At 41.4% G+C, this 27,108-nt stretch overlaps 1 protein-coding gene across 2 annotated transcripts in view; it reads left to right on the top strand.

Annotated features, from left to right (window-relative positions):
* KIF20B (kinesin family member 20B) overlaps nucleotides 1-27,108 on the top strand; it is a 274,317-nt gene that overhangs the window by 240,873 nt on the left and 6,336 nt on the right. For both annotated transcript variants that reach the window (XM_030203051.1, XM_030203052.1), the window contains exons 26-29: nucleotides 2,659-2,814; nucleotides 17,196-17,372; nucleotides 17,500-17,658; nucleotides 18,383-18,514. In XM_030203051.1, the coding sequence (XP_030058911.1) occupies nucleotides 2,659-2,814; nucleotides 17,196-17,372; nucleotides 17,500-17,658; nucleotides 18,383-18,514 (624 nt within the window). The remainder of the gene's footprint in view (nucleotides 1-2,658; nucleotides 2,815-17,195; nucleotides 17,373-17,499; nucleotides 17,659-18,382; nucleotides 18,515-27,108) is intronic.

Below are 27,108 nucleotides of genomic sequence, written 5' to 3'. Positions count from 1 at the left end.
TCTTGGTGCCAGATTGGAATTCTGTTCTGAGGCCATAGACGTCCTGCTTCAGCCTTGGTCATTGAAGTTGCTCCTCTGTCTTTCCTCCATGTCTAATGATCAGCCGAATTGCTTGTCATTGGGATCTGGTGATTCTCTTGGTGCCAGATTGGAATTCTGTTCTGAGGCCATAGACGTCCTGCTTCAGTCTTGGTCATTGAAGTTGCTCCTCTGTCTTTCCTCCATGTCTAATGATCAGCCGAATTGCTTGTCATTGGAATCTGGTGATTCTCTTGGTGCCAGATTGGCCCCGGAGGCCATGGTATGCAGACATAATTGGCTGCAGATCGACAGCCCCGTCTGCCTTCCATCTCAGCAGGATCTCTTAGTGTAGGGTCTCATCTAATCTAAATGGAGGATCCCTCCCTTTTTGCTCTTATGGCATGGCTTTTGAAAGGTCGCAATTGAGGTTATCGGGAGGATGTGATCGCTATGCTGCTCCAGGCCAGGACGAGATCAACTTCGGTGGCATATATTAGGGTTTGGAGGACCTTCAAATTTTGGTATTCCTCCACACATCTGTTTCGGGCCTCTCTGTTGCACGTCTTGCCTTTCTGCAGGAGGAGCTTCAAAAGGGTCTCTCTTTGAGCCCACTGAAAGTTAAGATGATGGCCCTAGAGTATTTATGGGGTTGTGTTCAGGGGTCTTCCCTGGCAGCGCATCTGGACGTTGTCCATTTTCTACGAGTAGTTAACTGTTTGCACTGTCCTTGGCGGGCAGTTTGCTCGACTTGGAGTCTCAACCTGGTCCTCCAGGCATTACAGAAAACACCCTTTGAACCTCTGGACAAACCTCACTGTGAAGAAACTTATCTTGGAGGCGGTGTTTCTGGTGGCCATTACTTCGGTCACGAGGGTCTTGGAGTTTCAGGTCCTGTCGTGCTTGGATCCGTTTCTCCGCTTCTGATGTGGGGTGTCCATACGACCTGTGCTGCCTTTGTTACTCAAGGTGGTGGTAACCTTCCATCTGAACCAGCTGATTACTTTTCTTGCTTTTAGCAGGGAGGACTATCTGGCTAAGTGTCATGCTGTCCACTGTTTGGATGTTCATGGGATTTTGATCAAATACCTGGAGATCACCAGTGACTTCAAACTTTGTCCTTTTGCTGGTTGCAAGAAGGGGGAGGAAGCTTGTAAAGAAGCCATTGGTAAGTGGCTTAAGGAGCCCATTTCCTCAGTTTATCTTTTGGCAGGGAGATCGCTTCCTTTGGTCCTCAAAAGCGCATTCCACCAGGGCATAGGCTACTTCATTTGCAGAATCACAGGCCATTACGATTGATGAGCTCTGCAGATTGGCGACTTGGTCTTCACCATATATGTTTGAGACATTACTATTTGGATGTCTTGGCCAGGGGAGATGCAGCCTTCAGTGCTTCAGTTCTGGCAGCAGGTATTGCTGTTTCCCGCCCTCTTTGAGGACTGCTTTTTTTTTTTTAGGTCCTGCAAGTCTCTGGGTTGATCTCTGGGATGTAATGGAAGGAAAATTTAGTTCTTCCTTGATCATTTTCTTTTCTTTAGTCCCAAGAGATCAATACAGAGGTCCCCCCCCCCCCCCCCCCCCCCCCCCCAAATCTGTCTGTTTTTGGTTGTTCACAGATGCTGATGGACCAAAAAAAAAATTCAGAAGAGTAGACGACCTCTTGTTGCTAGTGTGGGCTCTATTGTGTTCACACCCTTGTCCAGTTGCATGCCCGCACACTTGTTGGCTTCTTTCAGATTCCAGGTTGTTTCATAGTGGTTCTTGTTAGAGACAGGACACTTTCTCTCATCTGGTTTGCCTTACTGCATTATCATGAAAACTGAAGGGGAAGGCTACTACACAGGGTCCTTATGGCAGAGCACCTGCCGTTAGATGGGCAGAATACACAAGTCTCTGGATTGATCTCTTGGGACTAATGGAAAGAAAATGATCAGGTAAGAACTAATTTTTCCTTAAGAATAGCAGGCATTAAAGATGGTTTGTGGCCTTAATGCAATGTGAGATTTTGGCATTTTGCACAAGTTTATTTTCGTCTGTTTATTTTTCTCAAGCTATGATACAGGAACTTCAAAATTTGAAAGGTGATATGTACTGGACATAAGAGAATAGGATTTGGATCTTGCAGTGTTCTAACTCTTGGCTCAGTGGGGAAAACTCAAACTCACAATGTTGCTTTAGAATGCCAATTGCCCTGCCACCTTCAGTCAAAGGAGGAGGGAAGGAATGATGGGGATTAATGCGTCGGTCCAGCCTTGGCCTAGCTGGAGCCCCTGTATTCCTTATCTCTTTATCCTCTCAATCAGTTGATTTCTCCACAGAATTGTGAGGCACCCCTTAGCAGTCTTGGTGGCTCCAGATTGGCCATACCAGCCCTGGTATGTGGACCTAGTCTGGCTTCTGGTTTCTGCTCAGGCAGCCAGGTCTCCTCTGACGGTCTGGTTCTTGGAATCCATTCTGGCTTACAGTTTTGTTTTTGAAAGGATATGGTTCACTATTGCAGTGGTGCTAGAGTTTGGTTATAAATATACCAAATTGTTTCTCTTTAAACTTGGGTTCAGTATTTTAGTTATCTTGCACCTCATTTTAAAATGTGCATGCTTTGTTTATTTCTGATTTTTAATGTGTTGATTAAATTCATAGGAACTTGAAGAAAAATATAGTACTGACAGAAAAAAATGGTTGGAGGAAAAAATGGTACTCATAACTCAAGCAAAAGAGGCCGAACAGCAGCGTAACAAAGAGATGCGAAAATTTGTTGAAGACCGAGAGCGTCATACAAAGCTACAGACTGAAGTGGTAGGTGGAAAGTTCCCCACAGACTATTTTTTCTCTTTTCTGCAGCATTGACATATACTGCTTATTGGAAGTCCAGGAGTTAAATCTAGCATTTTACTCTTTAACTATAGACTTAGTAGCATTTCAAAGAAACAGCCTTATTCGGAGTAAAAAATAAACCTTCATGACCCTGGTACTACTGGACAGTGGTGAGTAGTTAATCACTGTATGGATTTATTTTTTTTTTTTTTTACATTTGTACCCCACGCTTTCCCACTCATGGCAGGCTCAATGTGGCAGGCAATGGAGGGTTAAGTGACTTGCCCAGAGTCACAAGGAGCTGCCTGTGCTGGGAATTGAACTCAGTTCCCCAGGACCAAAGTCCACCACCCTAACCACTAGGCCACTCCTCCACTATATTTTAGCTCATTCTGTTCCGGGACAGATTTTCTTGTCCCTGATGGATGGGGGCTGGCTGTACCTGAGGCAGTGGAGGGTTAAGTGACTTTGTAGTTGGTATGGATGGGCAGACCAGATAAGCTGGATGGTCTTTTTTTGCCATTATTATCTTTGTTTCCTTGGTGCTCATTAATAAATAGGTGGGGAAATGTGAGATATAAATGCAATAAATAAATACACAAATAAAAACCCTTTATGAGTATTTGCACATCTATTTTTGTAATACTGGCTTTCATTTTTAATGTCCAGAAAATACCGTGAGAGGATGCCCACAAGTGATGACTAAAAACAAATTAGAGTTGTTTTTTTCTAAAATTTCATTTTCTGAAGCCAGTGTAATAAAGTGCAGGAGGCTTAGCCAGAGCTTAGCATGGGTTCTATGCACAGTTTTCTCTGCTATTATGGCTGCCATGTGTGGAAAATACTTTCATTTAGAAGAAAATTATGCAGCTGGACTCGTACAGAGACTTTGTAGTGCTCATTTAAATCCAATGGTAATGAAGGTTATTAGCTGTTATACCCAGATGCAAAAAAATGCACAAAGACGTAAAGGTTGTGTGCATGGTTTTCTAGTGCCAGGGCTTTAATACATGATCTTAGGAGGGGTAGAAATCTAGTTCGTTCTTTGCCGCCAGCAAGATTTCTCGTCTGTTTTTTCTCTTTTGTGTGAGCATAAAGGACCCTCAACTTGTTGCTTTGAAGGGGATGGGTCAGAAAAAGAAAACAGATGAGTAGATGAGGTGATAGCATTGCCAAAAACAGGGTTAGAGGTAAGGTACCATGGCTGCAAATGAAGAGTAAAGGGCTCAACTGCAGAAATAAATTCCATATCACATGTGCAGAATAGCATTCCAGACATGCATATATATTTTTTTCACACATAATGTGCCAGTGCAACTCTGTGCACAAAATATTGATTCTGCTCTTCTGTGTACAAATATTGATTCTGCTCCTCACGCTTACCTGTGCATTCACGTTTCTGTGGTGATTGGCATACTCTCTTCCATGTTTGTGCACATTTTTTGCTTTCAAATTATTTGCATATATTTTGGCTAAAGAACCTAGGTACAAAAACGTTTTTAATGTATAGGTTAGGAAACTGCATTGTGCTTCTTTCAGCATACGGCTCTGACTCTCACTCTTGCTACATCTGTCTGAGTCAGGTTTTTAGGATATCCACAATAAATACCCATGAGAGATTTGCATGCTTTCCTCTATTGCATCCAAATCTCTCATGAATATTCATTGTGGATATCCTGAAAAACTGACTTGCTGGGGTGCCTGCAGTACCAGGGTTGAGAACCTTTGTTTCAATAGTTCTATTAATAGTACTAGACACTGAGCCTAGTTTCATTATAGTGTGATACATAACTTGCAACTTCCTATCATATGTTTCATATATGTTAACACACTTTAATGAATCTTCTCCAGAGTCCCTATCACACACTGTCCTCATACAAGCCAGCTTATACAGCCATGCCTACTACTTTCATACCTGAGAACTGATAGCTTGATTCTCCGAGGACAAACAGGACAGCTTGTTTCTCCGAGGACAAACAGGACAGCAGATTCTCACAGATGGTTGGAATCATCGCTGGATCCTCTCAAGGTTTAGATCCTGTATTGTTCCCCAGTGTTATCCAGTCATCCAAGGCATGTGCAGACTTGGACAAACTATTACCCTCAGTTTGATACTTACTGCTCCTGGGATTCTACTACTCTACTAATCATTTTTATAGCGCTACTAGACGTATGCAGTACTTTCTGTGTCCCTAGTGAGCTCACAATCTAAGGTGTGTTTTTGTACCTGGAACAATGGAAGGTTTAAGTGACTTTCCCAGGGTCATAAGAAGCTGCAGTGGGAATTGAACCCAGTTCCCCAGGATCTCAGCTCACTGGCACTAACTATTTGGCTACTCCTCCACTCCCACTCATTCTGAAAATGAGCCCCAGGCTCTCTAAGAAGGTATCTTTGGACCTTCCTTCAGATCACTCCCCTTCTCGTGAAAGGAGAAAACCTCCCCCTGAGGGATTGTCCTTACCCCTTTTGTTAGAGAGCTGGCTTAGACCAGGGGTTGGATTTTCTAGGTCCTCGAGGGCCACAACCTTGTTCGGTTTTCAAGATTACTGTAATGAGTATGCATGGGATCTATTTGTATATAAAAGAAGCAATGTATGCAAAATTACTCATGCATATTCATTACAGTAATCTTGAAAACCCAACTGAGTTGCGTCTCTCAAGAAGCATTGCTGCCCGTTCCTTGCTTAGACCATCCCATTTAAGTTGGACGTGAAGGATGGGCCCAGGGCAGAAATGTTGGACATGCTTGACTCTGCGCAGGTTACACTTGTCATTGGCAATGACTCCTTCCAAATTGCCTTCATAGCATCAAAGTTAAGCTGGAGTGAAGGAGTAGCCTAGTGGTTAGTGCAGTGGACTTTGATCCTGCAGCTCCTTGTGACTCCGGGCAAGTCACTTAACCCTCCATTGCCCCTGGTATAAAATAAGTACCTGAATATATGTAAACCACTTTGAATGTAGTTGCAAAAACCTCAGAAAGGCGGTATATCAAGTCCCATTTCCCTTTCCCCTCTCAGCATCAGGAATTGCTTCTATAAGCCAATTTGATTGAGCCCGTTCCACCACAGGAAAAAAGGAAGTGAATTTATTCTCAAGTACTTCTGGTCCCCAAGAAGAAAGGAGGATTCTGTCCCGTTCTAGACTTAAGTATCATGAACATGTATATGGCCAAAGAAAAGTTTAGGATGTTTTCCGTAGGCACCTTAATCCTCATGATTCAGGAGAAATTTCAGCTATGCTCCCTGGACTCAATAAATACCTACACCCACATTTAGAGACGTTCCAGCCACAAGAAGCATCTAAGATTCCAAATGGAGAAATACTACCAGTATAGTATTCTGCCTTTTGGCCTTGTTGGCCCCTTGAGTTTTTAAAAGAGTCTAGCAGTAGTCACAGCATCACTTCGGAGACTGGGGAGTCCATGTGTTTCCCAATCTGCATGATTGGGAAACACATCAAAGAGCACATCAAAGGAAGGAGTTCAATTATCTATGCCCAGCACTATATGGATGGTGGAGCAACTAGGGTTTGTTATCATCTACCCAAAGTCCCATTTACTCCCCATCCAAAGATTAGAATTCATAGAAGCCCTGCTAGGCACGTTTCAGGCCTTCCAAAGTGCAGATGCCCTGATGTGCATTGTGCTTCAGGTCCAACAGAGTCAACAGGTCTTGGCTCAGCATATGTTGAGATTGGTAGGTAGTCCTCAGCTGTCAATATGACACCCCTGGCATGTCTCCATTGAGACAGTCACAGTTGACTGTAGCTTCCCAATGGTCACAAGGCACTGGGAATCTGGCAAGTGTCATCAATGTCATGCCTGCATTTCAGGAGTTTCTTTTGTGGTGAACAGTTTGGCCAAGTTTGACAGAGGGATTTCCATTCCAAATTCCTTCTCCCTACAAGACATTGAGAGATGCATACAACAGAATGGACAACAAGTCAATGGTGCACTAATGTCCCTTGAATTCAAGTCTTCAAGGAACAAGCAATACAGGCCGTGTTTTGGCTCAAAAGGTCTTCCTCAGGAGTCTGTATTAAAAACATTTCCATGACTAGAAAGCCAGATACATAACATGCATATTAAAATTATACAAATGAGAAATGTATAAAATGTATGAATAATATAAAAATATAACCAATAGAAACCTGTGATGTAATCATAGCAAGAATGCAATATCTGGATATAAGAATGCATAAACTTGCAAACCACATAGACTACATAAAATCAAGTCTTTAAGAACATTAAAAAGAAAATTAAATTTAAAAATTATATAACAAGTAAGATATTTTTAAATAGGGAATCATAGTTTTATAGTATAGAACAATACAAATGTAAATGTGCAATAAAAAATATACATAAAAACCATAACAATGAAAATGAATGAACCCTGCTTTTTTCTTATAGTGTTTGGCCAATGGAGATATACAATATAAGTTCTCTTGATAAATAAAATCAACCTCCTATTGTAATTATTGAACATAAAAGATGATACTATCATCCATATTAATAAAATGTTACTATTATAAAAAAAAAGTACAATATCAGTTTAATAAAGGGAGGTGGAGGGTTTTTGACTTATGATGGCAATAACCGTTTGCTGATAAGTTAGGCGATGGTAATTCTGAAGTCTTTTCCTCCTCCAAATCCAATGAAGGTTTCAATATTCAGTTGTTGAGAAGTGGACTTGGTATAAGACTTTGGTGTTCTGAAGTCCTTTAGACTATATGAATGCTATTGATAAGTACTACCCCAACAGTTATGGCAAAATGAAATTTCCCAACTCTAGCAATGATGTTGTATCATAGAATTCATATACTAGAGTTCAAAACATTGTTCCATCATTAACATCTATTACAAAATTTATGCAGACCTCAGTGGTGCAACTCAAAGCTTAGGGTTTTAGCTTCATTAATCCAAGCACTCAATTAGTCATCAGTCTTGCTAGTTATCTTGTTTTTAATTAATTCAAGCAAACTTGTATTCTCTTAATGAAGTCATCAAATAAAGCTTTACATAGACTTAGCTTTTTTCGGTTCAGGGGCAAGCAGTCCAACATGGCACATGTTTCATATAAAGCTGTTTCAAGGACATATCCCCTAAAAAAAAAAAAATCCAAAATATTAAATCCCTATTCTTCTGCTGTTTAAAAAATAAAAAAATAATATATATATATATATATATAATATGCCCTTTTGAATAGTTATGTGGTTTGAAACCGTGATAATTTAAGAAGCGATACTTCATAAAGATGGCGCTGGCGTTTTTTAGGTATTTAAATCGTCGGCGGATTCTGTCCATCAATCTCAGCATTCAACCCTCTAGGGCTAACTGTAACAAAAATATCCAATGCTGTTTTTTATAATTGAGTATTCTCTCATAATTACCACCCTCCCACTCCTCATGCACTTGATACAACATTCTCCATCTTAAATCTCTCACAGTGTGTTGTTTCTCCATCCAATGGGAAACCAAAGGTGCTTCCATATTGTTAGTAGTAATTCTTGATTTTATACTCATCTAATCGCAGGCGTAACGTCTATTGCTTTGCATTATATACGCTAGCCGACATGGGCACTCTATCATATAAACCACGTTTGAGCTGCTACAGTCCATAGTATAATGCGATTGTACAGTTTCTTGTTTGATGATCCATCCATTTTGAACCTATAAGAGCCAAATCACACCATTGGCAACGTCCACATGTGGAATGGTGTCCTGTTTGAAAAACTGCTAAATTTTCTTCATATCTCTGCGTGGATAACAGTTCACCAATTGTGCAACTTCCCTTGTATTCTAACTACACTGGCTCCCAATCAAAGAACACATTGCCTTTAAAATCTGCACCATGGTCCACAAAATTCTCTATGGCGAAGCGCCTGGGTACATGACCAGAAACACCTCTGATTCAACACTATCATATCTAAACCTACACTACCCAAGCTGTAAAGGTCTTAAATATAAATCTACCTGTGCAACCAGCTTCTCCTATATAAGCACACAATTGTGGAACACACTACCAAAAGCCTTAAAAGCGACCGACCATCTAAACTTCTGGAAAATACTAAAAACCACCCTGTTCAAAAAAAAGCATACCCTCCCGATCCAACCTAAAGAACTGACCTTGGCTACACAAGAAAACCGAAGCATGTATGAACACAACGCTACTCTCCCACCTTACGACTATTACTGTGACGTTGCCATTTAAATTACATCTTATCACAACATCACATTGTATTTGTTCACACCAGAAACGGCAAACGCCTTTCCGGTACTATGTAAGCCACATTGAGCCTGCAAATAGGTGGGAAAATGTGGGACACAAATGTAACAAATAAATAAAATAATGGGAAATTTTTCCATGCATGGATATAGTCACAAAACATGCCAGTGTGTCCTGAAAATATGAAAAGATTTGCCATATCTGAAAATAATACACATGTCAGTGTGTGATGATGATTTTTCCATCAGAAGCAATTCTGTATTTACAAACCAAGCTCTTAAATAAGCTGTTGATACAGCCTTTCAAGAAGTACAGAGTGATGCACTTGGGGTGCAGAAACCCAAAAGAGATACCGAATAGGAGGGGAGAGATTAGTAAGCTCGACTCAGGGGAGAGAGACCTTGGGGTGTTGGTGTCGGAGGTTATGAAGGTGAAGAAACAATGTGACAAGGCGATGGCCCTGGCCAGAAGGATGCTAGGTTGCATAGAGAGGGGTATAACCAGCAAAAAGGAGGTGTTGATGCCCCTCTAGAAGCCGTTGGTGATGCCCAACTTGGAGAATTGTGTTCAGTTTGGAGGCCATATCTTGCTAAAGATGTAAAAAGACTGAAAGCGGTGCAAAGAAAAGCTACAAAAATGACATGGGATTTGCGTTGCAAACCGTACGAGGAGAGACTTGCCGACCTTATGTATACCTTAGAGGAAAGGAGAAACAGGGTGACATGATAGATGTTCAAATATTTGAAAGGTATTAATCTGCAAACAAATGTTTTCTGGAGACAGGAAGGTGGTAGAACTAGAGGACATGAATTGAGATTGAAGGGGGGCAGACTCAGGAATAATGTTGGGAAGTATTTTTTCACGGAAAGGGTGGTAGATAACGTGGAATGCCCTCCTGTGGGAGGTGGTGGAGATGAAAACGGTAATGGAATTCAAACTCGTGTGAGATAAACACAAAGGAATCCGGTTTAGAAGTAATGGATCTATGGAATCTTAGCGGAGATTGGGTGGCAATGCCAGTAATTGGGAAGCAAAAGTGGTGCTGGGCAGACTTCTACGGTCTTTATACCCTGATCATAATTGAATAGATATGGAAAGTTCAAGAACAGTGCTGGGCAGACATTTACGATCTGTGCCCTGAGAAAGGCAAGGACAAATCAAACTTGGGTTTCTCCGAGGACAAGCAGGCTGCTTGTTCTCACGACCGGGGTTGACGTCCACGGCAGCCCCCACCAACCGGAACAAAACTTCGCGGGCGGTCCCGCACGCAGGGCACGCCCACCGCGCATGCGCGGCCGTCTTCCCGCCCGTGTGCGACCGTTCCCACTCAGTCTTTTCTTTTTTCCGCGCTGGAGAGAGAGCCGTGTTCGCCTCTCTCTGTCAGCCCCGGAAACCGGATCGCGCCTTAGCCGCAAATTTTTTCTTCTTCGTTTGTTTCTTCGTTTGTTTTCCTTTTATTCTGTTTTCTTTAAAAAAAAAAAAAAAAAAAAAAAACTTTCCTCCCCCTCGTAAACGTCTAGCGGGGGGCGCCTCGTTGCGGCCTTGTGGCCGCGTGGTCGATTTCTTTTCGGGTGTGCTTTTTACCGCCACCATCGATGACTTTGACTTCGCCGACGCGATTTTTCCGTCGATGTCCTCGAAGGTCCCGAGTCGATTTAAGAAGTGTGGTCGGTGCGGCCGGCATATCTCGCAGACCGACACTCATGCTTGGTGCCTCCAGTGCCTCGGGCCGGAGCACGATACCAAGACGTGCCCACCCACTAGTACAGCCTTGTTTCCCCCTCAATGAACCATCAGGCTATGCCTGTGAATACAATACAGTGCCATTTGTGATACACAAATCCCAAAGTTAACATATTCCAGTTAATAAATTGAAAATAAAACACTTTTTTCTACCTTTATTGTCTGGACATATTATTTTTCTGTCATGTTGGTCCGTTTCTCTGTCTTCTGCTAATTCTTTTTCAAGTGACTTGTGTCTGTGTGCTTTCTTCTATCTCCTGTCTTGTTCTATTCCTTCGCTACACCTGTCTCTGACATATTGATCCTTCCCGGCACCCTAATATAATAGCCTGGACAAAATAGCCCTTGTCTCCCCCCTCTGAATGTCCAGCATCTCTTCTCCCCCTCTGTCCCCAGCTCCCAACATAGTCCAACATGTCTCCCTCTTCCTCTTGCCTACCCTCCACAGTCTAGTATCTTTCCTGGCTTTTTGTCAGGTCTATTTTGTGTTTGGGCCCCAAACACAAAATTGTCCCTGAGAAATCAGCCCCTGACAAAAAGGCCTACCCACAATTTGGCCCCTGACAAGAGCCCACCCTTGAGTATTTTACCTGTTGTTGTGTGTCTTTCTGAGTCCTGCTGCTTTGAGCTGACATGTTTCCTTTGCCCCAGAAGTGTTCCCTATGTTGTGTTCCACCTCATCTGATGCAGCTTCGTATGTCCACCTAGGCAGGACACAATAGACTGCTTCCAGGGCCAGCTGAAGCAGCTTATTGATGATGCTGGTGGACCACGGCAATGTTGGAGGATTGCCGGGGGAAGGGCAGGAGAGATGCTAGACTGTGGAGGGTAGGCAGGAGGAAGAGGGAGAAATGTTGGACTATGTTGGGAGGTGGGGATAGATGGGGAGAAGAGATGCTGGATCCTCAGATTGAGGGAGACAGTTTTTACTATACTTATTTTTGTGAAGGGCTATGGGCTATTTTGTCACAAGGCTGTTTTTTCCAGGCTATTATATCAGGGTGCCGCCTACTGTTCCCTTATTTCTACTTTGGTATTCGCTATCCTCCTCTCACTAATTATCTTGTCATCCCTTGTTAGCCCATCCCATATGGTTCCGCAATTTCCACTATTTCCCCTCCCCCTCCATCCCTCCCTCCACTGTTGGAGCCCAATATTTCCTCTCCCTTCCCCCCCCCCCCCACCATGACCTAACATCTCCCTGTCCCTTTTTCTCCATGCCCCTATCATATTCCTGTCCCATCTCTCTACCCTCCTCCCCCCTCCCCCCATGGTCAATCATCTCTCTTCCTCTCTCTCCCCTCCATGGACCAACATTGCTCCCTCTCTCTTTCCTGCTGCTGTTCCCCTCCCACCCTTTCCAGCATAAGCCAGCATCTTTCCTAACATCCTCCCCTTCCATTGTTCAGCACCTGCCTCTCCTTCACTAGGTCTAACATCTTTGTCTTTCTTCCCAACTGCCCTCCCATCTAGCATCTCTTCCACCTCCCCACCACTTTTGAGTCCAATATCTTTCCCTCTCTCTTCCTTCCCTCCACCCCATTGCCATCTCTCTCTCCTCCTCCCCTGTTCGCAGGCCCATCATTTATTCCTCCACATCCCTCCCTAGTCTACTGTAAAATAGCTCCAGATGCCCCATCCCCCCCGCGGTCCCTCTTATCTTCCCCCTTTTTGCCACACTGATCTGAGGTCTCCCTCCCTTCCCTGACTACATTACATCCTGGTTTTGTTGACGGGATCGTCGTCACAGCAGCGATTCCAATACGCTGCCTGTGACTGCCCCGGCACGATTTTCTCTGCTGCCACTGTGTTCCAAACAGGCAGTTGCATCAGAAGTGGGTGGAACGCAGCAGAGGAACAGTGAGCGACAGGGCTATCACAGGTAGCATATTGGAATCACTGCCGTGGATACAATCTCCTGTCTACAAGAACAGGATGTAAGGTAGTCAAGGAAGGGAGGGAGACCTCAGATTGTGGTGGCAAGAAGGGGGAAGAGATGGTGGACCATGGGGGCCCCTTGAAGATGTGGGGTCCAGGGCAACTGCCCTGTCCCCCCCCCCCCCAATGTTGGCCCTGGAAATGCAAATACGGCGGAGGCGTAAAAATTGACTTGTATGCAAACTTTTCTTCAATTTTCTTGGATGAAAACTTGAAAATTGTAGAAAGCTGTTTCTCTCTACTGGCTTATGATATAATGTAGTATGTATTCTGTTGTAATTTTTACAAATTAAAACATGCAGACATTCAATTTGAGTTGTACTATATTTCAAAGTAAACTGGAAATGCGGATCCAAGGAATTAATCCAAATGCCAAATTGATCCAAATGTTTTGCCACAAGTAAAATATATCATCCAAAAATTGTTTCCAAAAAGTCACTGGCCTAAATTCATTAGCTTGATATAACTTCACACGTTCAAAACGCAGCTGATACAGTGTAGCCACAGAAAGTACTAGGGTAGCTCACATGGCTACCCCCTGCAATTGCTGAAAAATCCCTTGTACCAAAAATAATTTCTTTTAATAACTAATTCCATTAGAGATATCAGAACACAAGAAGGGGGAAGGGAACCAGGAGGTTAAAGTGCTGATAGACCTTGTAGTGCGCTGCAGGCCACTAAAGACGTGACACCAATAGATGATAAAGGAGACACAAAATGGTGGCTATTCTGGTAAATATATGACGAAAATGTAAACTGTTACACCAACTAATCAACGAGGGATGTTGCTAGGGTATGTAAAAAGAGCGCTGTGAACATAAAACAGTATGAAAAAACCAAAATTGTGCAGATAACAGATAAATCACACCGGTGATGGTGAATTAAATGATAGTGAGAGTGCTGGCACCTGGAGATACTGCTTTCCTAGGTAATCATGCAGTTTACCAAAAGTACTATGTTGCAATGTAAAATGCAATTCTACTGAGCTAGAACAAAAAAAAATATTTAAATGTAAGTCATACAAACTCAACTTCTAAAAAAAAAATATATATATATATAATGTGTGGCTAAATCATGCACAATGCCAATGTGGAAACTTCTGCAATAAATTGCCGGTGAAGATCGTGTTAAACAAAATCACGCCAAAAACAAACCCGCATATGTTGGATATCCATATTATAAGAGTAGAACCGGTTTATGTCACCAGTGATGTAATGCATTCAGTAAAACTAGCATCGCCGGATTTATTGGATTGAGGTGGAAGTGATTCAAAATAAAGGTATAAGAATGGATGGAATGAGTGGATGTAAAAAAAATTGTGAACCAAAACTAGTAAGGTATAAAATAAACATGAGTGGCTATGGAGACACGATGTGATATATTACTGCCATATTGAGTGAATATACATGATGGTACTCATACAGATGGAGTTGTACCTTGGTAAAGGACGTGAAAGTGAATAATGAAAATAACCTCAGTGCTAATGAATTTCAACTTGTGATAAATATAAAAAGTGGTGTTGTGACACCAAGTAAACTATTATTACATTTGAAAAAATGGATAATAGACTAAGGAAGGAGGAGGGAAGGGAAAAGGTTGGGTAGAAGGGGCAAGGGAAGAGAGAAAAAAAAGAGGAGGTGGAAGTTCCTGAGGACATACTCTCCTACCTGCACTAGGAGTTTTATTTGGTTGGCTTTCTAATAGATTGGTCCTGCAGGAAGGCGTGTGTATGGTGTGGCCTTCTAAAAGCTTCTAGGAAGGTGCTGAAAAGTTCTCTGCACTGGGTTCCATCTGTGAGAATGTGTTTTGCTGTCCTCGGTGAGCACCTGGTAAATAGGCGAGTAACCGCTTGCTGCAGCATATATGTATTTATATTACGGCAAAGATGAGGTACTTGTTTCTATGAACTAAAATGAGTGTAAAACACATCTATTTGTGTAGCTTTTCAGATGTAAAACCAAGCTGTAGTTAATACCAATGATATGTTCTAATTGTGATGTCCCCAAGCAAAATGTTTCTGATGGGCCATTAAAAAAAAATTACTTAAGGAGCACTTGGTACTTGTTTCTGTATTGTAAACTGTGTATTGTATTTTGATCTCCTTATCTGTATACTGCATTGAACCCAATAGGGGAAATAGTGGATAACAATTATATTGATATTACTACTACTTATCATTTCTATAGAGCTACAAGGCATACGTAGCGCTGCACACCATACACAAAAAGACAGTCTCTCCTCAAAGAGCTTACAATCTAGATAAGACAGGAGACAGAGCAATTAAGGGTAGGGGAATAAAGAGGTGAGGATAAAGGATAGGACAAGTGAGCAGTGGTTAGGAGTCAAAAGCAGTGGTAAAAAGGTGGGCTTTAAGTGTGGACTTGAAAACGGCCAAAGAGGGGGCTAGACATACAGGCTCTGGAAGTTTATTCCAGGCATGAGGTGCAGCAAGATAAAAGGAACGGAGTCTGGAATTAGCAGTAGAGGAGAAGGGAACAGATAAGAGAGATTTATCAACAGAACGGAGTACCCGAGTGGGGGCAAAGGGAGAGACAAGAGTGGAGAGGTACTGGGGAGTGGTAGCGTGAATGCATTTATAGGTCAATAAAAGAAGTTTGAATTGAATGCGGAAACAGGGAGCCAGTGAAGTGACTTAAGACGAGGGCTAATGTGAGCATAGCGACTTCGGTGGAAAATGAGTCATGCAGCAGAGTTTTGGACTGATTGAAGAGGAGAGAGATGGCTAAGAGAGAGGCCGGTAAGAAGCAGGTTACAATAATCAAGGCAAGAGGTGGTAAAAGAGTGTGGCTAAGGGTTCTGGTAGAGTGCTCAGATGAGGGGACGGATTTTGCTGCTGATATAGAGAAAGAGACTGATTTTGCTGATGATATAGAGAAAGAAACGACAGGTTTTGACAGTCTGCTGAATGTGAGCAGAGAAGGAGAGAGAGGAGTCAGAGATTGACACTAAGGTTACGAGCAGATGAGACAGGGAGAATGAGAGTTCCATCCACAGAAATAGAGAAAGGGGGACGAGGAGAGGTAGGTTTAGGGGGAAAGATGAGAAGCTCGGTTTTGGCCATGTTAAGTTTCAGATGACGTTGAGACATCCAGGCAGCGATATCAGATAGGCAGGCTGAAACTTTGATATTGATACTTACCATCTCTTATTTGGGTGGCATTAAGGACTCCCATGTTATGAATGTGCCAGTCACTTAGTGTGATGGTAATGTGTTTTATATGTTGAGCTCTAGTGTCAGGTGGATTTCTTTGTGCTTTTCGCGCTATCCTTGTATTTTGTATCGTTGGAACACACACATATTGTGGAGGGAGTGCGACTTTTTGGCACCACTATTTGGGCGCTTCCATTTGGATTCCTGTGACTTTTGGTCACTACTATATTGGTACAAAATGTCTGGATGCTCAAACGGGCAGCATCTAAAAGTCTAGATCTGAGCCGAGGGCTGTCAGGCACAGTTCTGTGGGCAGCAATGGTATGGACTTTCAGCTGTGCACCTCAAGGTGGTGGTGATCCTAAGATTAGAAGGGAGATCATAGCTGCCCCAGGCAGTGCCTATGAGGCAGGATGGTGCCGATTCTGTCCTCTCACATCGCCTGGGGCAGCTATGATCGCTCTTCTATTCTGAGGACCATTTCTGCCTTGCAGAGAGGTGAACCTCTGCCCACAAGTCAAGTAACTCCTGTGGAGAGGGAGAATAAGCTAGAAAGGAAGCAGGACTTTTGAGCGCCCAAACGTCTGGTGCCAATGTGTGTAGGTGCCCAAACAGGGGTGCCTGTACAGTGGCGCTTAAATGGCAGGGCCTAAAAGTCCTGTGTCAACTGTGGACCTGAGTGATTTTTTTCCTATAGGAATTTTTTCTGTTTTTGAAAAGTTGTACTTTGTATTTTTTCCTTTTTGATCACTTTTCTGTACAAGTTTTTTTTCTTGCTTGGGGTGTTGTATTGAAATTTACTTAAAAAAAAATTAATCACGTTAGTAGAGAATGTTAACTAGTTAACAAACTGAAGTTTAGATTAAGAATTCAAGAATACAGTTTTGCATAGATTTTATTTGTTACATTTTACCTATTTTGAAATAGCTCTACTTCTGACATCGTAAACATTCTATGTAGGCTACAGCTTTTGTTGCTGAAATTGTAGAAAAAAAAACCAAAAACAAAGATTTGCATTATATGTATCATTTGAAAAATGATAACCCTAAATTTTGAAACAATAGGAATATCGAAGGGATTGAAAAGTACTTAACTGAGTAGGATATATTTTTCCTGATTTCAATCTGATGGAACTTTTTTTTGTTTGTTTTGTTACTTTGAACATTTGAAAACAAATTTAGAATTGTCATTTGAAGACATCATTGGTTTGAAGGTATTGGGTAAGCCATTTTAACTGTGTCTTTCAAAGTATTTTCCTTTTTATAATTTTTTTTGTTGTCTGTAGGAGGCAGTTTCTGCCCAGCTGTTGGCAAAGGATCAAGACCTTCAGAAGTGGCGTGAAGAGCGGGATCAGCTGGTGGCAGCACTGGAAGTGCAACTCAAAACTCTGCTGTCAAGCAACATAGAGAAGGATAAAGAAATTAAAAAGTTAAGAGTGAGCTCGGCAGAGGGCAAAGAAAAGGTTTGTTTACTTTCTTCAGGTGTATTGCTGGAGTTGTATGTAGAAGCAGTAATATTAGATTTTATTTTTCTTTTAAACGTAGTGAGAATTTTTCAAATGTTTGAAATTTCAAAGTATTATTTCACAGGAAAAGCCAACTGTGACAAAAGAGCTAAGGAGTCAAATGATGGAGAGAAATGAAGCTATTAAAGAGCTAAAACAACTTTCTGATGAAAAATCATTTAAGACATTACAGGCTGTTGGCTCTACTGTGACTGAAACCGAAGATCATGCTTTAATTCAACAGGTAATAACCACAAACCAGGACTCAAAAGCCACCTACTGCGAGTAAGTGTAGTAATAAACAGTTATTTCACCCGTATGTGATCATTAATTTTTATGTGTAGAGTACCCTCAGATATAAACCACCGTGACTGCAGTCAATAATGCTGCTACAGCGTGGCATAGCACTTCTTTCATTGGGTAACTCCTACTATATTTTTTTTGGGTAAAGAGCAACCTCTGCTCATATTTTTTTTTTTTTTGCATCCCAATCACCACAGTGCTATAAAATCGCTTATTCATTTGTTTAAAAGATTACATATACTAGGTGAAAAAAACTGTACACTTATCTCGTGAGTTCTTGCCTCTCTGGCAGAACTGTGTTGCCTTGCTGAAACAATTAGCAATTGCCTTCCCCTGGATCCGCCCGACTCCGCGGGGTTTCAAAACAATTTCCTCGGACAAAGGGTTAAGGCTACATAAATCGCTTCTTCTTCTTTATTCTGTCTCAAGCAATCCACAAAACAAGGCCAGGTGACAGAATTCCCCTAGCATTCATTTTATTACACAGTACATATACATATGAATTTAGACTTGGATCCCTTTATAGAGGTTGTGCTTTCTGTTCTGTCACTGTTTTGAAACCATTCTGTGCAAATTGAGTTCCTACAGCTCCTGTATGTAGATGCATGGTGTTCATTGAACTTACTTTGCAAACCTTTTATTTTTGCCCTTTCATTTTTTTCCAGCCAGGGGAAGTGCAAGTAACGAGCAATGATGTTGCAGAGCAGAGTTTGCAGTTAAATGGCAAGCATTCAAAAGAAGCTGAAGCAGCATCCCAATGTTCTTCCAATAGTATATCTTCTGGGAATGAATCTGAGGTTGGTATATAAAATGGGTAACCACTGATTAATCAAGACTTCGTTAGATTACTTGTAAAAGTAATTGGGAACATTTTTTTTGTATTTTACAAAAGAAACAAGGATAAACTGTATCCTAGAACGTAGCATAAGAATGTAAGAACCTAAGAGTTTTGCAACTAGGTCAGACCAAGGGTTCATCTAGCCCAGTATCCTGTTTCCAACAGTGGCCAGTCCAGGTCACAAGTGGCTTGCAGCATCCAAAAAAAGTAGTAAGATTCCATGCTACTTCCAGGGATAAGCAGTGGCTTTTTCCAGGTCTGTTTTAATAATGGATTATAGACTTTTCCTTCAGGAATTTGTCCAAACCTTTTTCTAACCCAGCTACATTAGCTGAACTATATGTTGAGTGAAAAAAAATATTTTCTCCCAATTGTTTTAAATGTGCTACTATGTAACTTTGTGGAGTGTTCCCTTGTCTTTGTACTTTTTGAGAGATCAAAAAATTGATTCACGTTTACCCCTTCCACTCCATTCAGGATTTTATAGACCTCTATCATATCTCCCCTCAGCCTTCTCTTCTCCAAGCTTAAAAGTTCTAACCTCTTTAACGTTTCCTCATATGAGTCGTTCCATCCCTTAATCAGTTTGGTCACCCTTCTTTGTACATTGTTCAGTTCCACTACATCTTTATTTTTTGAGATGCGGCAACCACAATTGCACATAACATTCAAAGTGTGGTCTCTCCATTGAGTAATACAAAGGCATTACGATGTTCTTTGTTGTATTCTCTATTCCTTTCTCTAATAATCCCTAACATTCTGTTTGCTGTTTTGGCTTCAATATTTTAAAGGTATGCCTTCAAGCAGTAGTAATACCAATACTATTGGATATCAATTTTGCTATCTAGAAAATATTGTTCAGTAGACAACTTTGCAATTTCTTTGAACTCATAAGTGGTCATGTTCAGAGCACTTCCACCAGTAGCACAAGAATGGACTCAGTTTTCACAACAAGCCGATATCAATCGGAATTAGTGAGTGGGATGTAATTGTGACATACTTGTTAGCATGGCAGCTTCCAGGGAACTTTCAGAGTATGCCTTAAGATTTCAAAACATTTTGAAATGGCGTCTGCTGAGATGTTCTGCTTGCTGTTTATGGTTAAATGGTAAGTAGTCTTAAGTCTAGTCTTAACCATTTAAAATACATTCTAAACCCTAGGGACCCTCTTATTTTTCCTCCATGGACATTTCCTTTATGAGCAGGACCTGGTTAAGGACTTGACCATGGCTGCAACATGATATTGTCAAGGCATATGAATCAGAGACTGAGTCAACAGGTGCTCTTCTCCAAGCACTGCAGTAGTCCTATCTCATGACTTCAGTGTGGGAGATGTGACCTAAGAGTGGAGCAAGCCCTTTAGTCTCTCACTGCTACTGTCATAGTCGGGCCTTTGGATCAGTTCCAATCCAAAATACTCCTGTGAGAAGAAATTTGGGGGGGGGGGGGAGCTACAGGAGGAGAGGAACTAATGCTACTGTGGAGAAACAGGAGGGAGTTACTTGGACAGTCTTTAAAATAAAATAAAAAAGTTGGGCGCTTTATACAATTATTTTAATATTTATTGTACTTTCTATTTTTCAACTTTTTATTACATCGGTCATTTTAACATTGTCTATGGTTTAGGCTACTGAAATGTGTTGTGATGGTGTTTTCCCACCTTTTTGGATGCAGCAGCTTCTATGCCTTTTGGTCTCTAGATCAATTGAAACTAGTACTTGGATTTGACTTAATTAACTTTTATTCACAACTACTGTGAGATTTTCTCCTCTATTTTCTCTCTCCCTTTCCCAAACTTTAATCTGTCATTATAATTTTCTTTTTTACAGAAAGACACGTTGAAGTACAATTGAAGGGCTTATTTCCAAAACCCTCCTAAGTTCAATTGGACTTAACAGGTTTTGGAAATAAGCCCTTCACGGCTCATACTACAAATGATCATGTTGTCCTATTATCATTGTTTGTTTTTGTCAGATTTAAAGCAAGTTTATTCTTACTTACCCATGCATTAATGCTTCTAACAATAACTTTAATTTTACACATCCTTTAAGAAAGGCCTCATCAACAGAAAAAAAAGAATTGACTATCAATAGCATAGCTCCTTCACTCATGAACCTTAAATCTGGCCACTAGTAAGTTACACATTGACTACTCCTTCCCACTGTCTCCACTTGTGTTGCAGATTTATCAACCATATCGATCATTAAGATTGGAATGAACACAACAACTTGTTATCCTTCCCTGGCTAAATTGCTTTTTTTTTGATACTAAGAAAGCAGCATTTTCTATTAATGGACTTTTGCTATGGAATAAATTACTAGAAACTTTTTGACTGACCTGTCAAAAATATAAGAAAAATAACGCGTTTTCGTTAGGCCTACCTGTCTTGTGTTGAGCTGGTAGATCTTGTAAGATGTGGTACAGATCGTTTTTGATGTAATGTTTTGCATTGTTGAATATGTATTTTTTAGTGTAACCTACCTAGTTAGTAGGTGGGCTAGAAATGAGAAATAAACGTATTTATTCCTTGTCATCAAGCAGATGCATCCGGACACAAGTTGGTTATGACTGTCTACCAAAAGGTGGAGATAGAGGATAATACTGAGCTCTGATATAGAATAGTAAGCAGGCTTGTTAGTATTTTCCTCTCAGCAGATGGCAGTGTGTCTCCCAGCAGCTCCTGGTCTTCTGCGTGATTGGCACCTGTCTCAGTTCTCTGGTTCTGTAGAGCCTGGGGCTATTAGGCTGAGCTGGTGCCTATCTGGGGATAAATCTGGTGGTGCTGGATTCCTTCTTCCTCATTAAAAAAAAAAAAAAAATTCAGAGGGAATAGAGGTTTTTGCCCTTCAGCCCACAGTGTCATGTGGTGAGCAGCTTTCCCTCAGAGGATGTTGAGTGCGGCGAAACCCAACAGTTTTCCTCACAGGGAGAAGTCCTATAACACATGGCAGGCACTTCGTGGTTGGGATGAATACGCCTTTAAATTTTGTTTTACTGTCAGGTTTAGATGCGGTTTTGTTTTTGTTTTCATTTTGTGGCTGTCCTCCCAGTGAGGTTTCTCCACTTCAGGGCAAGGTAGCAGGACGTGAGTAGTGAGGGGGACAGTATTTGGGGCAGTTTACCTCAGTAGTATAATGGTGGGTGCAAATATTTCCCACGCAGACCTTGGTGCTTCTCCTCAGTCTTTATTGGGGTGTGCTCCAGTAGCCATTTTATACTCCCACAGGGCTGAAGCTTCGTCGGGCTTTGTTCCAGCTTCTGCTGTTTTAACAGCTCCTTCTTCGGATTCCCAATTGCCTGCTGCTTCTGAGTCTGCTTATGGGTTCCCTGAATTTATGCTGCTTCTTCCTGAGGCTTGTTTTGGTGCAAAGCACTCAGGATGCAGGGAGGATAGCTCAGGGGACTGCTACTACTGCTCCCATCTTGTAGTCTGTGAATAGGAGACATTTGGATTCTCCTGCTGATTTGCCTCCCCCCCTCTTCCTGCTCAGATTCCCTCAGAAGGGGGCTTTTCTGCAACCTCCCTCCTTTCCATGTTGTCTGAAGGGTTGGAGGAGTGAGAGCTGCCTGTGGATGAGGCAGATGACCCTACAGTTTTCAGGATGTTTCACAAAGGAATTGCCTTCCTTTATTACCAAGGCTTTGGAAGTGCTGAACATCTCTTCCCCTGGGACCCAGATGCCTGCAGTCTCCAATTTTATGATGGCCAGTACCAAGAAGCCTCTTCAGTCTTTTCCTGTTTATAAGGCTATACAAGAATTGATCTTGGTGCAGTGTACTACCAATTTGAGAGTAGCCATGGCATGGTCCTATCCTGTTGCAGCTGCCCACAATCGATGCCCTGGTCACCGCAGCGACTAAAGACCACCCCTCCAGTAAAGGGGAGGATTGCCATGAAAGATGTTCAGGTTCGGAAGTTGGTCTACCTTGAAGTTGACATTTGAGGGTTCCGCTTTGGCTTTGTAGACATCTGTCTGTGGCTCTTATGCTTCCATGACTTCTTTGCCATGATACAGAGGGTGGCGGATTCCCTGGCTAGTTCGGACTTTCCGCCTTCTGGCACCTTTCCATCCATTGAAACAGGCTTGGCCTATCTGGCTGATGCATTGATGAACACTGCCAGATGCTTGCTTTGGCTGCATCACTGTGACTTCTCGAGGACAAGCCTAAGGGATTTTTTTTTTTAAATAGCCAGCCTTGTTCACGCTTCTATTCTACTTCTCCACCAATTAGATATAAGGTAATAAGAATATGTAAGAAAAGGGTGAATTAAATACTATATTTGTTGAATTACATTAACCTGCACTATAAGGTTTAAGGACATGTACTCAGAACATAAAGACCATATATTTAACTTTAAAATGTTTATTTACAATACAGGTAATGTAATAATGTTACAAGACAGGCAGTTTTTAGGAATCTTTCACAAGGGGAAATGTGCTTTCAAGACAGCAAATCTGAATTATAAATTAGGCTGGATAAAGGTAACTCACTTTGATGGAGGCTGGTGGTTGGAGTGATGAAGGAGATCCTTGCTGCTAAAGAAGTCTTTTGTTGCAGAGTTGTTGCTGGAGCCTGGAGAAAGTCTTATTTCAAATGTGTGTGAAGTTCAGCAGAGAGAAGAAGCCAGAGAGCAAACTGGGCATTTTCCAGGATATTTATAATCTCTTGTTGGACCATAGGCTGAAGTCAGGTGGGGTGTACTCGATCCAATGAAAACTCGGGGGTAGCTGAAAACTGGTTTCATCTAGTTTTGAGATGGAGCATGGTAACTGGTCACATGTTTAATGACATCGTAAGACTTTCTATCTAGACATCTGCTGGTAGATTCACATCCATAAGGCATCTGACAGGATTACAAGAGTCTTTGTCTGAGATTAGGTGGGCTTCTTTTGTCAGATTAGATAGGTAGATGGGCTTTTCAGTCTGAGTCATTGTCTGAGAATAGGTGGAGTTTCACTGTCTTTGGTTAACTCCAGTCTCTGTGATTGCTGTCCATCTTCAGAGTTTTGTTCTTTGGGGATATGTTGATGGACTTAGGTATCCACCCAGCTAGTTTTTGTTATCAGTAGTTTCCAGGGGGAAGGTGAAAGTAAAGTCTTTGCATCTGTATATATTTTATATATACATTTGTATCTGATCCAGCAAAACCAATAACTCTGACAATTAAACACATACCATGCTACAGGGGGAGGGGGGTCCAGGTTCTAGACTTCATGGCCTTGTGCAGTAATGCAAAGGTTCCTCGGTGGTTCAGCAGAAGAAAGGAGTTATATTCCATGGGAATCGACGCCCATCTCCAGCAAATCTTCCTTCATCCAGGGCAGGTAATTTTGATTCTCTCAGATTGGCCATGCAGGCTGTGGAATGCGGATCTGGTTCAGCTTCTGGTGGGCCGTTCCAGCTGCTCCTCCTTCCAGATCCTCGTCTCGCAGGGATCAGCTATAATAGAGGATCCCTCCCAGTTTTGTTTTAAGGCTCAGCTCTTGAGCGGTCACAGTTGATGAGGAAAGGTTATCAGGCGGATGTAATTTCCATATTGCTCTAGACCCAGAAGCATTCCACCTTCTCAGCTTGTGCTTGGGTCTGGACAATTTTTGAAGCATGTTGTGCGGAGGTTCTAGTTGTCGTTGCCTCACATTCTAACCTTCCTTCAGGAGGGGTTTAAAAAGGGACTCCTCAACTCCTTACGTGTCCAAGTGGGCTGCTTTGGCGTGTTATTGTGGGCAGCTGGCTCACTTCTCCTTGGCAGCACATCCAGATGTAGTCCATTTTCTTAAAGGGGTTAACAAACTTAAGCCCCCTGTACACACTTCCTGTCCTCAGTATCTCAACCTAGTACTTCAGGCTTTACAGAATCCTCCCTTTGAGACCTTGAAATCTACTGTTAAGGATCTCACTTTGAAGATCACTGCCAGGTGAATCTCCAAGCTGCAAGCCTTGTCTCGCAGAGATCCGTTCCTTTTGTTCACTGAAGCAGAAATTACTATTCATACCATTCCTTCATTTTTGCCAAAGGTAGTCTCTGCTTTCCATCTCAGTCAGCCATTGTTCCTCCCTTCCTTCAAGAAGGAAGACTGCCCAGTGGATTTTACCAAGGGAGCACCACTTGGATGTTCGAATGATCGTATGGTATCTGGAGGTGTCAGAGTTCTGCTGCTCGCGTTATCTTTGTTCTTTTCAGAGGCCCCAGGAAGGGTGAAGCAGCCTCTAAATTGACCATTGCGCAATGGATTTAGGAATCCATTTTGGCTGCCTGTATTTTTTTCGGGTAAGCTGCTTCCGTCTGCTTTAAAGGCTAACTCAACCAGGGCTGTGTCAGCCTCCTGGGCAGAATCTCAGACTTCCCATTGGACAACATTTTCATTTGGCTACATGGTTGTGTCTGCAGGCTTGATAGGCTGGATGTTGCATCAAGGTCTGAGACATCCTGTGAAACTGTGGTTCTTTTGGCTAGACTCTCCGGAGCCGTCCTACTTAGTTAGCTTTGCTTTTACATTATATTACATTACATCAAGAACTTCTATTCTGCAATAACCTGATTATTTGCATGCAGATAGCATACTTAAAAAGAGAACCAGAACAGTCTGTGGATTTACAAATATTATAATTTCATATATTTTTTAAAATAAAATCGTCTTCAGTTGTTTACAGAAGGACCACAAATGAGCGATAGAGTGAACAGAAGAAGAAAGAGAATTCCTTATTGCTGCTTGATATAGAATTGTAGCTGAAAGTTGTTTAAAATATTTAACCGACTTAACTGTAGGAAATAACAAAGATATTTGCCCCCTCAAAGCTGTATTTTCAATAGAGAAAAATCCTACCCAATAAACAGTGTTATTTCTTTGTAGTCTGATAAACCAGTGTACACAACTTAAAATGACATCTTGCTATAAGTGGGAGCCAATGTAATTCATAATGAGTAATAGATACATCCGATCTTAAAGAAAAAATCACTCCTATAGTTAAATTCTGCATCGTTTGCAACCTCTTCGATAGAGTATTGGTGATTCCCACGTATACCACATTACAATAATCTAGTCTAAAAGATTGTTCAAAGTTTTTATGAATCAATCTTAATTTTCTTTATAAGAATGTTTTTGCTATCTTATTAATTTGATCATCGTCAATTTATTATCCAATTCCTAAAATCCTGGAAGAAAATTTAAATTGCATCTTATTGATAGAGAATTTTTCTTTACCGTCAGTCTCTTTTTGAGAGCCCAGCCAAAGAAATTTTGTCATCTCCCAATTGTTTCAATTGAAATTCCTTTGCCCAATTTTCAATAATATTGACTCATTTCTCAATTTCACTCAAAATATTCATATATGCTTTAGGAGCTGGTAAAAGTATAGTAATATCTGCATATATGTTTAAAAAAAAATTCAGCTGCTCCAAGTGTCTCCCTAATAGCTGTAACAGGACATTAAACAACATGGGGGGGGGGGGGGGGAGAGCCGAGCCCAGCCCAGCCCTGTAGTACCCCACAAACAGGAATCCAACTATCTGAAAAAACACCTTGCCTTTTAACTCTGTAATTCCTATCCATCAGAAATCCCTTGAACCAATACATTACTACCTCAGATACAACAAAACTATCCAATAATGCTAAAAGAATAGAATGATCGCCAAACATGCTAGATAGATCAAACTGGGTACCTACCGCATTTTGACCTCTAGTCAACATGTATCTCCCTTGAGTGACCTATGAACCCAACATGGTCTCTACTGTGTCCCTTTCGGAACCATGATTGTGAATAATGCAACAGGTCAAATTTAGACAAATCTAACTGCATTGCCGCCCAGCCCTCCATGATCTATATAAGCAATGGAATCGATGCCACTGGTCTATAGTTCACAACATCCTGTAAGTCTCCCTTAGAATTTTTAGGGATGGGTGTAAGTTTCTCTTAGAATTTTCAGGGATGGGTGAAAGTACTAAACTACCACCTGTTTCTGGAAACAAACCCTTACAGAGATAATTTAGCCAATCCACAAAAAGTACTTAAAAAGCAAGGTGGCAGTGTTCATTAAACAGAGAGGGCAAGTATCCAAACAACAAAAAGATTTTGCATATAGTTCCATCAACTGTTTAATCATACTACAATCTATATTTTCAAAACTAATCCAGCTTCTATCCACTGTAACTTCACTGTTTATAGCTAGTTCAGGAATATCTAGATCATTAACTTGTGTTCTTAAAGATAAAACTTTCCCTTTAAAGAAATCAGCCAATTTATTAGATGATGAATAAGAGAAATTGTCATATCTAGATAGCTGATATACATCAAACAATTTACTAGCTATACCAAAAATTCTTTTGGTGTCTAGTTTTTTTTTTCTCCCAGTGATCTTTGAATAAAGTTCTTTTTTTTAGATGAAAGTCTTTTTATAATTATGAATCTCTTGCCTCCAAATTGCCTTGTTCTGTTCTGTAGTTTTTCCTCCAGTTCTGTCCCGTTTTCTAACATCCTGTTTCAGTAACTTCAACTCTTCAAACTACTTATCTGATTTTTTTCTCCTAACTCTCCTAGTTATTTTTGGGGCAA

This window comes from Microcaecilia unicolor, chromosome 5, assembly GCF_901765095.1.
Source record: "Microcaecilia unicolor chromosome 5, aMicUni1.1, whole genome shotgun sequence".
In the NCBI taxonomy this organism is placed as follows: domain Eukaryota; kingdom Metazoa; phylum Chordata; class Amphibia; order Gymnophiona; family Siphonopidae; genus Microcaecilia; species Microcaecilia unicolor.
The sequence above is the reverse complement of the archived record's forward strand: the minus strand, read 5'-3'. Positions and strand labels throughout refer to the sequence as shown.